The sequence below is a fragment of the Agrilus planipennis genome, unplaced genomic scaffold (genome assembly GCF_000699045.2).
Source record: "Agrilus planipennis isolate EAB-ADULT unplaced genomic scaffold, Apla_2.0 scaffold30, whole genome shotgun sequence".
In the NCBI taxonomy this organism is placed as follows: domain Eukaryota; kingdom Metazoa; phylum Arthropoda; class Insecta; order Coleoptera; family Buprestidae; genus Agrilus; species Agrilus planipennis.
In genome coordinates, this window is record NW_020438923.1 from 1,512,525 (window position 1) to 1,527,226 (window position 14,702).

At 36.8% G+C, this 14,702-nt stretch overlaps 2 protein-coding genes across 3 annotated transcripts; one reads left to right on the top strand and one right to left on the bottom strand.

Moving 5' to 3' along the window:
- Positions 1–1,017: 1,017 nt before the first annotated feature.
- On the top strand, positions 1,018–12,294 carry LOC108732289 (chondroitin sulfate synthase 1). Its single transcript, XM_018462985.2, has 8 exons — positions 1,018–1,406; positions 2,019–2,654; positions 6,287–6,614; positions 8,408–8,548; positions 9,480–9,660; positions 10,297–10,454; positions 10,507–10,708; positions 11,142–12,294. The coding sequence occupies exons 2-8, from the start codon at positions 2,272–2,274 to the stop codon at positions 12,098–12,100; spliced, it is 2,352 nt and encodes a 783-aa protein (XP_018318487.1). The 5' UTR covers positions 1,018–1,406; positions 2,019–2,271; the 3' UTR covers positions 12,101–12,294.
- A 347-nt stretch (positions 12,295–12,641) lies between these two features.
- On the bottom strand, positions 12,642–14,564 carry LOC108732295 (phenylalanine--tRNA ligase alpha subunit). 2 transcript variants are annotated; one of them, XM_018462993.1, is made up of 4 exons: positions 14,416–14,564; positions 14,121–14,351; positions 13,361–14,063; positions 12,642–13,297 (listed from the first exon to the last, which is right to left on the bottom strand). In XM_018462993.1, the coding sequence occupies exons 2-4, from the start codon at positions 14,332–14,334 to the stop codon at positions 12,730–12,732; spliced, it is 1,485 nt and encodes a 494-aa protein (XP_018318495.1). In that variant the 5' UTR covers positions 14,335–14,351; positions 14,416–14,564; the 3' UTR covers positions 12,642–12,729. The 2 variants fall into 2 exon arrangements, with proteins under 2 accessions (XP_018318495.1, XP_018318494.1); XM_018462992.2 differs by having other exon boundaries at positions 14,121–14,475.
- Between the last annotated feature and the right edge of the window lie 138 nt (positions 14,565–14,702).

The following is a 14,702-nucleotide window of genomic DNA, read 5'->3' on the forward strand; positions in this document are numbered from 1 at the left end:
GAGTTCCGAATGCATATAATTCAAAATTCTGTAAGGAATCCTTATGGATTTCTTGTGATGGGTTAAAAAAATCTTATGGGTCTCATTTTCACGAGCTACTAATGTCGGTAGGGAAACAGTTCTGGGCTACTTTGAAAGGTAAAGAGGAAGACCATCTGGAGTCTCCTATTAGGAATCGTGATTACTGCTCCAGCATTTACTTAAATGATTCAAGGAAACAAAAAAACTGAAAGTAGGGCAGACGAACTCGGAATCAAACCGATGTCCTCCCAAATGCTAATAAGTACTGATCCACGATGGATTCACGGTTTCCTAATTGTTATCTAAAGCTTCACCAGTCACCAAACGTCTTCTAAATAAGTTTGCAACAGTTTCGTTAGCATATTAAATTTACTAGATACAGATCAGATTCCTTCGATTCTAAAGCAGGTAGACGAAAGTCAATTTGCATTACAATGGTACAAAAGTCTTATAATAAACGGTACTTCTAATCTGTTACAGATTAATGCATCTCTGTATCAGTACAGGAAGCAAATCGTGAACTGCTGACTTCTTTACCTAAATCAAAATCATGCCTTTGATTCCAGAATGTCCTCTTCTAACTCATTTTAGTTAATTATGGACGTTTCATGAGATAATCGCGCGGTTAATTAGGCTACCAAAATATTACCGAACAATAGCAATAACTTTATGAAAAATTGAGAAAGATTGATATCGCATAATTTATGATTTATAAGTAATTAAGATAATCCTCATTAATTTTCAAAGGAGCCGAAATTCAAACAGCTAATACAGTTACCATGTTTATCGCAATTTTGGGAAATTATTATACCCCCACCATTATACTCTTTTCTGGCGATTGGAAACTGAAAACTTATTGTGCATATTTTTTCTATAAAAAAAAAATTAATCATTTCACTTATCTCCCCGATTATCGAATGAAAAAGTTAATCAGTCCGTAATACATATATGTATAATAAATGACTAATGATTTTATCGTGAATTGAAGCAGATGGACTGGCGCAGTTGGTATGTTACCGATTAACCTGAAAACCAGGCTGCACATTTGGCTTCACATCATTCCGTTGAGCGTTATGTTATAGCGTAGAACATCATTCCGGCCTATGCCTATGTCAGTCCGCTTGATGTCTAGTCGGTGCCGGGTTCAAAGAAGCAAACGAGGGCTCTTCTTCGTACTGGAAGCCGGTTGTCCATCCACGGCAGTCGTCTGTGTCTTCTAGATCTTCGCCAGAAACGTTACGACAAAATACCGTTCACAAACCGGAAGGCCGCAACAATAAAAGTCGAAAACTTCTTCGACTAGTCGGCGAACTGTTTTTCAAAAGAAGCGCGTGTGAAAGTTTTGTGATTTTACTACCAATATTATTGTGATTTTCGATAAATAGGTATGTACCTCATTTTGCATATGTACAACTGCCTACATTTTTATAAAACTTGCCAAAAGACAAAATTTTTCGAATGCATTGCAATTCGTACACTTTTTTGCTACTTCTTTTACTTGGTCCCTATTTGCAGCCCATCATCGCGTCCTTGATAAGAACAAATGGTTTATTTAATTTATTACCTAAATGTAATTGTTAGATTGTATATGCAAACTTTGATTTTTTTTTAAATAAATGGAAATGTAAACAAATATCTCAACAAACAGCGTGAACACGTTTGACGTAATACAATTTTGTGAATTATAGTCATTAAAAAAACTGGTCTCGCAATTACTATCCGTTCGGAGAATGCATCGCGGTTTTATTTAAAAGAATGGAATAAAAAACGGGGTAACACAATTCCAACTTTTAAAGTTCAAAATCTACTCTTAAAGTAACTTTTATCTTTCAAATTTAATCAAAAGGCACAGGCGTATTATCTTTTTTTTTTAATAGACCCGTACCTACGGTGGCCGTCCCCTTTCTATCAAGTATTTGAAGTACAGATAACAATCATTATCTACGCTAAAGCCATCGTTAAACTGTCAATATTGAAATATAATTTCTACTTTCCAGCATCCTCAAAGGGACCCGATAAGATAAGGAATGATGAGGTGGAGGACTCATTAAAACGGTCGATAACGCTGTTTGGTTTTAATGTCCACACCAAATTGAACCCAGTTGAGGTATCGGAATATGATGCGACCAAGACCTAAGTTACACAGAAACAAGTGATAGCGTGATCCGACAGCGATAGACATTCAGGATTAGTGTGATGAACAATGGGACTGTGTTGTCGCTTAACAAGAACTAATCGTGAGTTAATAGTATGGCTAGAAGACGCAAGTTTTTGCAGTTCTTAATCGGTTTAATTTTCGGAATTTTTGTGAACGTGTATCTTCAAAGTCGATCTTCTTGTGACAAAACGCTAGATTTTCGAGAAGACATGGCCGCATGGAAGGAATCTTCTTCAAACAACGGTCTCCTGTTTGTGGGCGTGATGACGGCCGAACAATATTTAGAAACAAGAGCGAAGACTGTGTACGAAACGTGGGCAAGTCGGGTGCCAGGGAAGATTATGTTTTTCAGCTCCGAGAATTCTTCAAGTTACTCCATTCCTTTAGTATCCCTGCCAGGAGTCGATGATCGATACCCCCCACAAGCTAAATCGTTCATGATGCTCAAATACATGCATGATAACTACATTGACAGGTATCTCTTTTTTTTTCAAAATGCTAACAATAGTGTAGGTATCTTTAAGGGAAGAATGTACTGCATACTGCAGGGAGGGTTTACCGAAAATACGATCTTTTCAGATTTCAGGGACAACATCACCTTCCAGGTAAGAAATCATAGTAAAATAATGGGTAAACAGTCAATGGGTTTTCTTACCTGGTAGATAACGTTAAGCGTTCATAAGATTATTTATGTCAAATTGAATATTTTCAAGCTAAACAAACATTCTGCATGCTTCTACTTAATTTTATAGTAGGTACATACTTTACAAATGTTGTTTTTTGCGATTTATTTTTAGCAACGAATTAATTAAAAATTTGCGTAACCAAACGCTTGTGTTATTTAATTTCTCGCTGACCTTTGCGATGGGTCAAAGATGATTTTTAATTTGCATGTATGTACCCGCGGTACAAAGCTTAGCATAACGTAATTTAACTTTCTCAAAAAAAAGAATATTATTATTACCTATATGCCGCGATTACAACTAAACTTCGCACTAACGTAAAACAAAAGGTGCCCAGTGAAACCAATACAATAAACTTTACGCTGTTTAGCAATAAAAATTTTGTTTGATACGAACGAAAGCGATAAGATACATAAAGGACTGTAATATATAAACGTATAGATTTTGTTACGAAATTAATGTCAAAAGACCTCTGCCTTCTCTCTAACAGGAAAACCTATAAAACATGCCGTTAACGCAAGACATAAATAAATAAAATAACACTGAGTTTTACCATGTATTTGTGATATGATAAGACATTTCGTTGAATTTACCCTGCGGTTTGTTTCCTGAACTCGACAAACTATTTGTTTCATATTTTCCTGTCGGATCATGGATATAAATTTAACCAACCTTTAGACTATTAACAATCGCATAACTTTACACAAACTTCCTCCCACGATAGTCCTTCGACGGCATGTTTGAGTGTTTTTTTTTAGTAAGTAACACATGTTTTATTGGCAGTTAAAAAGAAGAAGTGATGCACCGGGCAGGCGGTAGTAACTCTTTTTTTAAACCATCCGCACTTGTAAACAAAAGGAAGTAGTATAAACAACCCTTGACGCTGGCGTTTGTTAATAAGTTTACAATGTTTATTACCTACCACTCAACTCAACTCTTATAAGTAAATCTCTGCCTATTTTAATGTTCATGGGTTTAACAAAATTAATTTCTAAGACTGATAACGACAAATACTATTTATTTACACTAATTATTAAAGAACTTAAAAACACTATTAAATTATTACTAANATGTACAATAGTAATTTTCATTACGTAATTTGGTCTGAAACATTCTAAGAAGGTGCACTAGTTTGTAATGTTCGTGGGTTTAACAAAATTAACTTCTAAAACTGACTATTAAAAATACAATTTATTTACACTAATTATTAAAGAACTTAAAAACACTATTAAATTATTACTGAACTTAGGTTATGAATTATTCTACTTATTTACGCTACTGTTGTTATATCATTATTCACTGCGCTATTTAATTCACTGCTATCACGTTCAATTTATTTCTACCTTCTCGGCGATTGTCTCTTCCTTTAAATACTCTTTTGTTTACTTTCTGGAACTCTCTGGAAACATCCGGATGGTTTGTTTTTTCTTTAAACTGTTTAACTGCTTTCGCAGGTACGACACACACATTTACAAATACGGCGCACATGAAGAAAGGCGCCCGCGGCTAGTCTGATTATATGATACTGAAAATTTGATCTATTTTTGGGCCTATTATTATTCAAGTTTATTACAATTAGATTTAAGAAACCAGACAGCTTATTAACGTGTTTGCATGCAACTTTCACTTGTTCATTAACAATTTGCATATAATAAACCCCACTTTTGTCTAACGACAAGACGTCGTTTAATTAATTACCTAATCAACTTGAGCATGCAGAGGTGCCAAAGGTTTCATAACAATACTGAAATTTCTGTAATGACTCACGCATACTGCAACTATTACTATTCTCGATAAATTTCGAACATTTCAAAATTAAAATTAAATACAAGACAATTTTGACTATGTCTAATGTAGACCCGTTGTCTATTGACGAATAAAATCACTTCCTGGTTCCTATTATAATGTTACAAGTTCTTTGACCCAACCCTAACCAGCAGGTACCTCTAACATATAGAAATAGATATACCAAATAGAAATAGAAAAAGTACTATACAAGACATTCTAGGTATTCAAAACTACTATACAAACAAAATTTAACTTTTCTATCTAATTAATAAAGGTATAGTTCTGACTAATCTACAATTATCTAAATAAAATTTTCTGTTTTGTCATTAAAGTGTTGATCAAGGTGTTGTAAAATATACCTAACTTTTATTTTATGTTATCGTATCAATAAATGTAATAAAACCCAGCTAAATCCGTAAAGAGATAAATACATAGTTTCGTTCACGTGTAGACGTTCTTTATGTCTGTTATTAAAGAAACTCTATTGCTTGTTCTTTTTTTTTGCTAATTTATTTCATGGAGTACATTATAATTGAAGTGTGCACTAACAATGGCTTTTAATTTCTGAAAGGCGCCTTTTTACATTGGTCTATGGAAATAGAACACATCATTGGCTTAAGTGAGCGACTTGATGATTAACTGCTGGCTGGATCGCCCCATTAGTAGTTCCTTGGGTCCGCGTTTTTTGCCCCATTTGTCTGAGACTGAAAAATCCAGTCTTAAATACCAGGGTTGTACAAGAAATAGAGCGACAACGCCCATAAGGTTTCTCCGAATTATACGAAAGAAACTAAAATTAAAACCGCGAAAATGTGATCTCAATCTCTCGAAATGTTTGAGATAAAAAAGCCCTTTTTGATGACACCGAGAGAAAATTCTGCTAACATTTATTGACTATCGTTGAGCTACGTGTCGTACCATTGTAGTTGTATATGGCTTGTTAGGTTTCATGTGCTAAAATATTACGAAACATAATAAATACGTAATTGTTAATTCTAAAAACAAACAATCTTTACAGAAAACCTTTACTACATAGAATTTCACAAACACCTATTAAGATATTCATGGCACATAATGTCTGTCAGTTCGAGAATTACTTCTAAAAAATTGTACAATACAAAATCGCTTTTTTTTTAACTCTGCGTAAGTCATTGTAAGAGCGCATAGCATAGGTACAAAAACCTTTAACGTATAAAGTGCTTGCCAAGCTTCTTATTTAGTAACATGATCGTTGCATGATAGACAAGTAGTCTGTCTGTCTCTGAACGGATTGAATTAAGTGATTAAATTGGTTTTCATTCTCCGTAGGAAAATATTGTACATTTGAATATATAGTCTGTCGTTCCGTATACACACGCATGCACTATAAATCTTCAATAGTATCGAATAAAATCGCATTCATACACAGCACCGGTTCGACAAACCCACACATCTTTAAACCGACGCTATTTATAGATAGAGACTGGCACACAAGTCTTTATACATCTGGTAGAATTGTAATTACCTTCATACACTTGTATGCAATTGATTAATTAATTTCCAATTAATTGCTTCTCGAATCGATGTACATACATGCAGTTGAAGCCTTCTTTAATTTTTTGTTCGTCTTGGTACCTATCATGGTATTTCTTTTCAGTTACGAGTGGTTCTTTCGAGCAGATGATGACGTCTATGTAAAGACGAACAAGTTGGAGACGTTTCTACGTTCGGTGGACAGCCGAAAGCCATGGTTTATAGGGCAGACTGGACGAGGCAACAGCGAGGAATTTGGTCTTTTGTCTTTGGAAGACGACCAGAACTTTTGCATGGGCGGCCCCGGGGTCATTATGAGCCGAGAAACACTACGACTGATGGTACCTCATGTCGAAGAGTGTTTGGGAAAACTGTACACCAGCCATGAGGACGTGGAGCTCGGAAGGTGTGTTAGACGTTTCGCTGGGATTTCTTGTACCTGGTCTTATGAGGCGAGTGAGTCAGGCAAGATGCCTTTTTTAATTAAGTACTTAAACGTCTTGCACGATCCTTGTATATTGAAACACGTGAAGTACAGTTTTTTACTTATTCGAGCAGTCTGTAATTGCCAATATCCTTCATTGTCAACGTAAATAATACTCCTACCACCAAACCAAACAATATATTTCATTCAGAAGATGAAAAATTAAATCTACTTGTATTCCTGCTGGAAGAAGGAATCAAATAGCGACGATGGCTCAATCAAGTACCTACTCCCATGAATTTTAAATGTTTTCGTTGGTACAGGGTTTGTCCGGAAAGTAATAGGACTGAGTCGATTTAAAAAAATTTATTGAGCCAATCGTTACAATTCTTTAAAAACTTTCAAAATAGGCTCCTTCTGCGTCGATGCAGCGCTGCCAGCGCGATTTCCAAGCATTGAAGGCGCCACGGAAGGCATTAAGGGCCGCGGTGCATGCTGCTTGGATCCTCTTTGTCGTCTCAAAATGCTTGCCTTTGATCGGCCTTTTCAGGCGAGCAAATAAAAAAAAGTCCGGGGGGGGGGCACATCTGGGCTATAGGGCGGCTGCAGAAGGAAATCAGTCCTATTACTTTCCGGACAAACCCTGTAATTTATCGACAATCTGATACCTTGTTAATGTTAGGTAGATACACGCTAGAATCGACTGTTTTTCACAAATCGCCCGGTATACATCGAGGATGTACAATTGAAATTTTAAAATAACTCTCGAGATGCAATTATCGAATATTAAGGAACCATCTCGGCTGGGTCAGTTGCGATACGACAGATTCAAGTTGTTAGCAGAATGAAATGGCTCTTCCTAATAATATATGCAAATACAGAGTAATAAGCGTTATCGCGTAATGGCGATAACAGCTAAATTGTTTCCACCAGACGTTTTTTTAATGCAAAATCATCGTTTTATTAAAAGCGTGAAGCCGCGGAAAAAGGACATCCCATATTTTATTTAAATGATAATAGCTAATCAAAAATTCGTTTAGCATGTTCTACCAAGTGTATTTCGTCTACACTATTATCTAAAAGGCATCTATCATCATCATAAGGTCGTCAGTCCTAAGACTGGTTGGACACGCACTTCCCCGAGTAGAATTTATTTTTGGGAATCGGTTGGGTCCCGACTGGGTTTTCCCAAATTGAAATGGGGTCCCAAATGGGATACCCAACCGGTTCCCTATTGGAAATGTAACGCCTTCCCCATCTGGGACCCGGTAGGGAAAGCCCTAATTGGAAAATTTAGGGAAATTCCAAAGGAATTTTTATTTTTAAATGTCATCATCATCATCATCATCATTTAACTATTTGCGAACAGTAATCTAGTCTAGGTCTACCTCCACCCCTCCCGTTTCTGCCTCTAATATGTCTCTGCCTGACTTCCATAGAGTCCTTCCTCTGTTCTCCTGTTATTTCTAATACCTCTTCATTTCTAACCTTCTCTAAAGCTGCATTTTTTGCCATTAAAGAAAACCAATCTGGAGTCCTCTTAGGTACCAGATTGAGCTCACCGATATCGTTAATGTACAATATGAACAATAATGGGCCTAAGGTACTTCCTTGCGGTACTCCGCCGTTTACGTTTCACTCTTCGGTTACTAACTCATCCGATTTTCATTCTATTCCCTATAAATTCCAGTCCATTTTATCTCAGTTCCATCAAATCCATAGTCGCAACTGTACAACTGTTCATCCTTATCAAGTTTATCTCTAACACGGAGAGCATTTACCGAGTGGAATGTCAAAAAAGTGTTGTTTGCTTGTTTGCAGATGCAAGTGATATTTTATCACAACCAGAGTGGAAATTCGGCATTCTCCGGGAATTTGAACCACAAGGAGGTTCATCAGGCGATAACGATGCACCCGGTGAAGAAGGCGCCGTTCATGCGTCGTCTCCATAAGTATGTTAAGGTATAATTTAAACTTTCTACAAAATGATAAATGAGCAGAAACGAGCCGCTGCCGTTTCGGCTATTGCCCTACTACATGCAAAAATTTTGTTTTATTAGCGCGCCAATGTGTAAACCGCAAGATAATTTTACGATATCACTAGAAAGATACCGCTTGCAATTAAAACTTTGTACGACACAGTGTTATACAACGTGTAATCAAGCGTTACAGGTACATGCGATGTGTACGAGTGTACATACAGTCTCTCAGATTACTTTTAAATTATTTGTGTATGCAAAAACCCAGAAGGAGATAGAGATGCACTCATTTAATTTAGGTTAAGTTTATTTATTCGACGTATACTTTCACTGCAACGTTTCCTCGAACTATTGAAGAGTCTGATTATTTTTACAGAGTCAAAAGTTTCATCGAGGTCCGGGTTCCGTCCCAGTTTTTGCCCAATCCGATCTTTTCATTATTCTTTTTTGTGTATAAACAAAATCATCGGAGAATTAATTACGATCCGACATACTCCAAAAATATATTCTCGAATAGAGTTTATTACGTGATAAAGTAAATGATAACAAATAGAGATCATTTTAACTTTAGAATGGCTTGTTCTTCGTCCTTCGACGCCAATGTAGACATACGGTAATCCGATCGACTAGACAGAATTCGTTTCGAATTTCTAAACCATATCACAAAAAACGGTCTGTTTCTCGTCAAGTGCAGGCGACATGAGAAAGAATTGAAAAAAAAACTTAACCATAATGCAACAGAGACTTTTGCTTCAATGGACTCCATTGTCATTCGTTTGTCTTTCTGTTAGGTGTACGTAACTCTTTTGTTTTAGTTCAGAACGGCTATAGCATTAGCGGAAAAGTTAAATTTGGACATCGTTATTTCTGTTTCTATTCATGGGTTAAAAATCAAACTTCCTCACAATTTTCAGGGCTTAGAAATCCACGAATTGAGACAGGAGAGCGTCGAACTGCACAGGGACATAGCCAGCTCGATGTCCTTTTTAGGTTTAAACCTGAGTCAACTGCACAGCGCCGAAATAGCGGACGACGTGCCACTATATCCTTCACCGCCTGGTTCAAAGGGTTATCTCGGAGATCCAGAACTACTAGGTTGGCTACATGTCTATATACTATACTTGAATGCATGTATCTATGTATGTGTTTAGTGATGCTGTAGAGAGAAGAACTGGTTCCGATATTTTTTCACCTTAGACAACATAGTAGAGTGTGGACGAGTCTCTGTCTGTCTGTCTAATAATACTCTCCACAATATCCAGACCAGACACATACGCATAACAAAACAAAACTACATTGGGAACACTTGAAGATCAAAAAATTTTTACCTACCATTATCTTTATTGAAATGGGATCGTTTTTTTTTTTAATTTAAAATATTTACTGATGATTAAACACAGTTAATAGTTGGAAGCTTTTAGAGTGTAGAAAAATAAAAAAGTAAAATACATTCTGTAGTGAATGATAAGATAAGAAAATGAATTGCACCTTTCTGACTAATTAGATAATAATAACTTAAATTGCGTTTGTTCGTGCCTATGTTACCTAATAAATAAAATTATTCACTTGGCTCTCGCTGCAACCAGCCCATTTTCGCAGTAAACCAGTACGAATGGGAACAAGTATAAATTGATTAGATACATACAAGAAAGATACCATGCATTGTATCTTTTAATGTAGGCTGATACCCACTTATAACACGAATGTAATTTTTACTTCAAACATACATAGGTGTTCCAGTGGGATTTACCAGGTACCAGCCAGCTAATGTAGATAACGTTCTTGATTGGGAATTTATTTCAAAATCTCTGTACTCCTACAAGGACATTAATCCGAGGCGCAGAATTGGATCGTCTCTGAAAGAAGGGTTTCAAGATGTTGTGAGAGAGGTAGATACAACATCAAAAAAAAGGAAGAACGTTCTAAAAGTATTTCTTGCAGGTGATGGAGCATATAAACCGTTTTTCGAAACAACGGGGAAGAGTTATAGATTTCAAAGAAATATTGTACGCCTACTGTAGATTAAACGTTTTACATGGCGCCGATTACATACTCGACATGTCGCTCACCTATAAAAAATATCGAGGCCATAAAATGACGGTCCCCGTCAGAAAACACGCATACTTACAACAATCATTTACAGGTGATAATTTTTATTTGATCGTAAGTGAACATTACCTTCCAGGAATGTCATTTATAATTAATCTATCTATCTCGTTCATTACCTTTAATCAAGCTTGCGTCAAGAGATTAAGCAAAATCTGTTGAACGAAATAGGGTTTCTATAACACACAGAACGACAGAATACCTGCATAGATCGTAACGAAATTAAAATTATTAATGAAATTATTATTATCTAAATTATATCTGTCGATTTTTACTGACAGTAAATCATAAATCAATATCTAATTCCCGGTATATATCTATATCTTTGTCAAGGTTCTATTTGTAATCCGATAATAATATAAATCATAATTATACAAAATTACGTAACACAGAGTCCACTGTCACTTGACCAAATTCAATAATTTACACTAAAACTAGAAGAAGACTAATCTCCACGCTTCCAATCTCAGGAATCTACATTCGAGAGACGAACTACACTCAGCCCTCAACCCCCTTCCTGCCAGAGCTTCAGCCTCTCAACACAGTCTTGGCCAAGTTCAAAAACAACATCCCCATCCTGTTCACAAACGACAATGACGTTTCGAAAACCAAAGTCACCTTCATCCTCCCTCTGAGCGGCCGCTTCGAAACGTTCCGGAGATTCATGATGATCTACGATCGAGTGTGTCTTTCCGAAGACGAAAACACACAACTGCAGGTTGTGCTTCACAAAACCGAAACGACATTAGAGGACTATCAGAACACAATAAACCTCATTCACAAATTCAGACAAAAGTACGTAAATTCCAACATTAACTTTACAGTGATCGAAGAGACGTTTTCCCGCGGTCACGCACTGCAAACGGGGGTGACTAGTGTGAGGGATGACGATAGTATATTGCTTTTTATTGACGTCGATATGGTGTTCACCAAATCCGTGCTGAACAGGGTGCGCCTTAACACCGTGAAGTCAAAGAGCGTTTATTTTCCAATTGTTTATAGTCTCTACAGTCCTGTGATAACCCAGTTCCAGAACGACGTGTCCCAATACTTGGATTACCCCGCGAACATCGTGAACGAAAGACACGGATTCTGGAGACAATTCGGGTTCGGTATCGTAAGCCTGTTCAAATCGGATTTTATAAATTTGGGGGGTTTTAAGACTTCTATCGTCGGATGGGGAATGGAGGATGTAACTTTCTTCGACGAGGCTGTTAAATCGACCTTAAAAATAGTGAGATGCATCGATCCGGAACTGGTGCACTGGTATCATCCCGTGGGATGCGACAGCGGCCTGGGAAAGTTCCAAAGGGACATGTGCATAGGGACCAAAGCAGCCATTTTCGGATCTTTGAACGATACGCAAAATATCTTCCTCAAATATAGCGACGAACTGTTATTACGGAAAGGCGACGACAAGAATAGGTAATGTTTAGGCAAAAATCCGAAATGGAACTTGTGTGATCCAGTTGAATTTTGTTTGCCAATAAATACTCATTAATTAAACGGATAAGGTAGTTATAGTAATTAATAAAGAATATAATGTTCCTATAATGCAATTATTCTATCATTGACGTTGATTATCGTATTATTTATTATTTAAACAAAACAATTGCAGCTCTTTCTATTTTGTTTTTCCTTACTGTTAGAGCAAGTTAGACTGGTGTATTGTAATGTTCCTTTGTTTTCATTGTTGTACTGCCTTTTGTCATCTGCACATGATGATTCTCTTTTTTTTTTTCATTCATTAATAATAGAGCTTTCCTAAGAGATGGTGCCAAAATTTGTTTGTATGTAATTTATTGTATTTCCGAAAACCTGTGCCTTAGAAAACTGTGATGGTTCGTTTTTAATATGTATTTATAATTCGTGTGGCGTATGTTGTTGAAAATATGTTTCGATAACAATGTCAAAATTGAACCTGCCTCCAAACTAACTGTCCATTATTATTAAACAATAACAGAGAATAATCGATTTAAAAAAACGCTTTATTATTTAGTCATAGTATAATAAATACTTGAAATATAAATAAATTTCATTTAGAACAAACGTTACAACTCATTTATCCAATCGGCAAATGGGCGCACTTTGTACCATTTGTAAATCGACCCTCGGTCCCACCAAATCCCTTATGTTGTTGTACCCATACTTAATCATTGTAGGCCTTTCCAGAGACAATCCCCACGCGATGACATTTACATTATCCGGAAGTCCCATGGGAAGTAACATTTCCGGCCGGAACAATCCCGAATTACCGATTTCGATCCACTTGTTCAGCCCTTTATGGAAACAAAATATTTCCATACTCGGCTCAGTGTAGGGGTTGTAGGCCGGTTTGAATTCCAAATCGGTGATCCCTAATTTTTTGAAGAACTCGCTCAACACCCCTATCAGGTTTCCGAGATTGAGATTGTAATCTGCGACCACCCCCTCCACCTGATGAAACTCTGCCAAATGGGTGGCATCAAGAGTTTCGTTCCTAAATACCCTATCAATACTGAAAAATTTCACAGGTCTAAATTCTTTTTCTCTAGCTAATTTATACAACATCCTCGCGCTGACTGCTGTCGTGTGGGTTCTGAGAAGATTCTTTTCGGCCTCTTCTATTTTCCAATCGTATCGATACCTAAAACCCCAAAAAACATATTTGAGAAAACCTCCACCACAACAACGGTAAGAAGCTCCTTACCCCTGGGATCCATATCCCCCTTTGCTGTGGACCTTTTTTACTTTTTCTAAATAGTCTTTGGGAAAATTTGACGACGTCTTTGGATCGGATATGAAAAACGTGTCGTGAGCGTCCCTCGCGGGGTGCTGCTGGGGTTGGAAGAGGGAGTCAAAGTTCCAAAATGAACTCTCAACAAAGTTGTTTGTGGGCATTTCTGTGAAGCCCATTTCGAGAAATATCTGTCTGAATTCTGACCTGACCTTCAAGAGTGGATGAAGGGCTCCACACTCCAGAGGAGCCCCAAGAGCATCCAAGTTGTAATCTTTGAACTTCAACGTCTTCCAGCTTCCTGATGCCAGCATGTCTGATGTCAAGTCTGTCTCTAATTTTGTCAGAGACAAATTGAATTCAGGTCCTTTCTTTAAGTCAAAACTTTTCACTATTACTTCCTGTAGGAGCTTCCTCTTTTTATATTCCTGCTTCAGATTATCAGTTAAGCCTGAGTGATTGCCTGATGCAATGTCTTTCAGATGTTGCTGCACTGCATCATGTATTTGGGACGTTTTTCTTCTTACTACTGGAGTGGTTCCAGTCTTGTCCAAGGAAATCCATCCTGCAGACATTGCCTTACTGAAACCTACTTTAGAATTGGGCAGTTTCATTAAATCGCTTTGAGAAATGCCTTCTTCCGGAACCGCGTTAAAAATTGCTGCCTCATGACTCCCTACAAAACAATGCCACCCCAAGAATCAAAGAGGAACTAATTTTCTTACATTCCTACCTTTCTCAGCAATTTCTTTCCCTTCCGACGTTAATTCTAAATGTTTGGTACTTTGAGGATCAGCGGTAACCAAGTCTCCAGTTGCCTGGATACTTTTTACTGCCCCTATCACCTTTTGATGGTCTTCTTGTAATATTTTTGCCAAGGCAATCGTATTGACCGCATCGTAATCGGACAAATGTTGCAAAATCTTTTCGCAAAGGTTTGCCGACATTGTCAGGAACTCAATACCTTTTAAAATATGTTTTTTTATAACATCAGCAAAATCATTGTTAATGACAACCAAGCAGCTAACCTTACAATACAGCACACGTGTTATGAAACGGATTGTTTCTATGGGAGCTCGGCTATATCAATATGTTGATATAATAAATATTTTTATTTTACAGTAATAATATTGCTTGTTATGTCTGATTTTTCCGTCAATAATTTTCTGTTTCTAGAAATTACGAAATTGAAATAAGATTATTATACATGTGTGTGCATGTTCTCTTGATTGCATAAGAAAATGTATTGATTTTTTCTTGTAGATCCTCGAAACGTTAACGAAAATAAAATAAAAAGTTTTAAAAATAAAAAAAA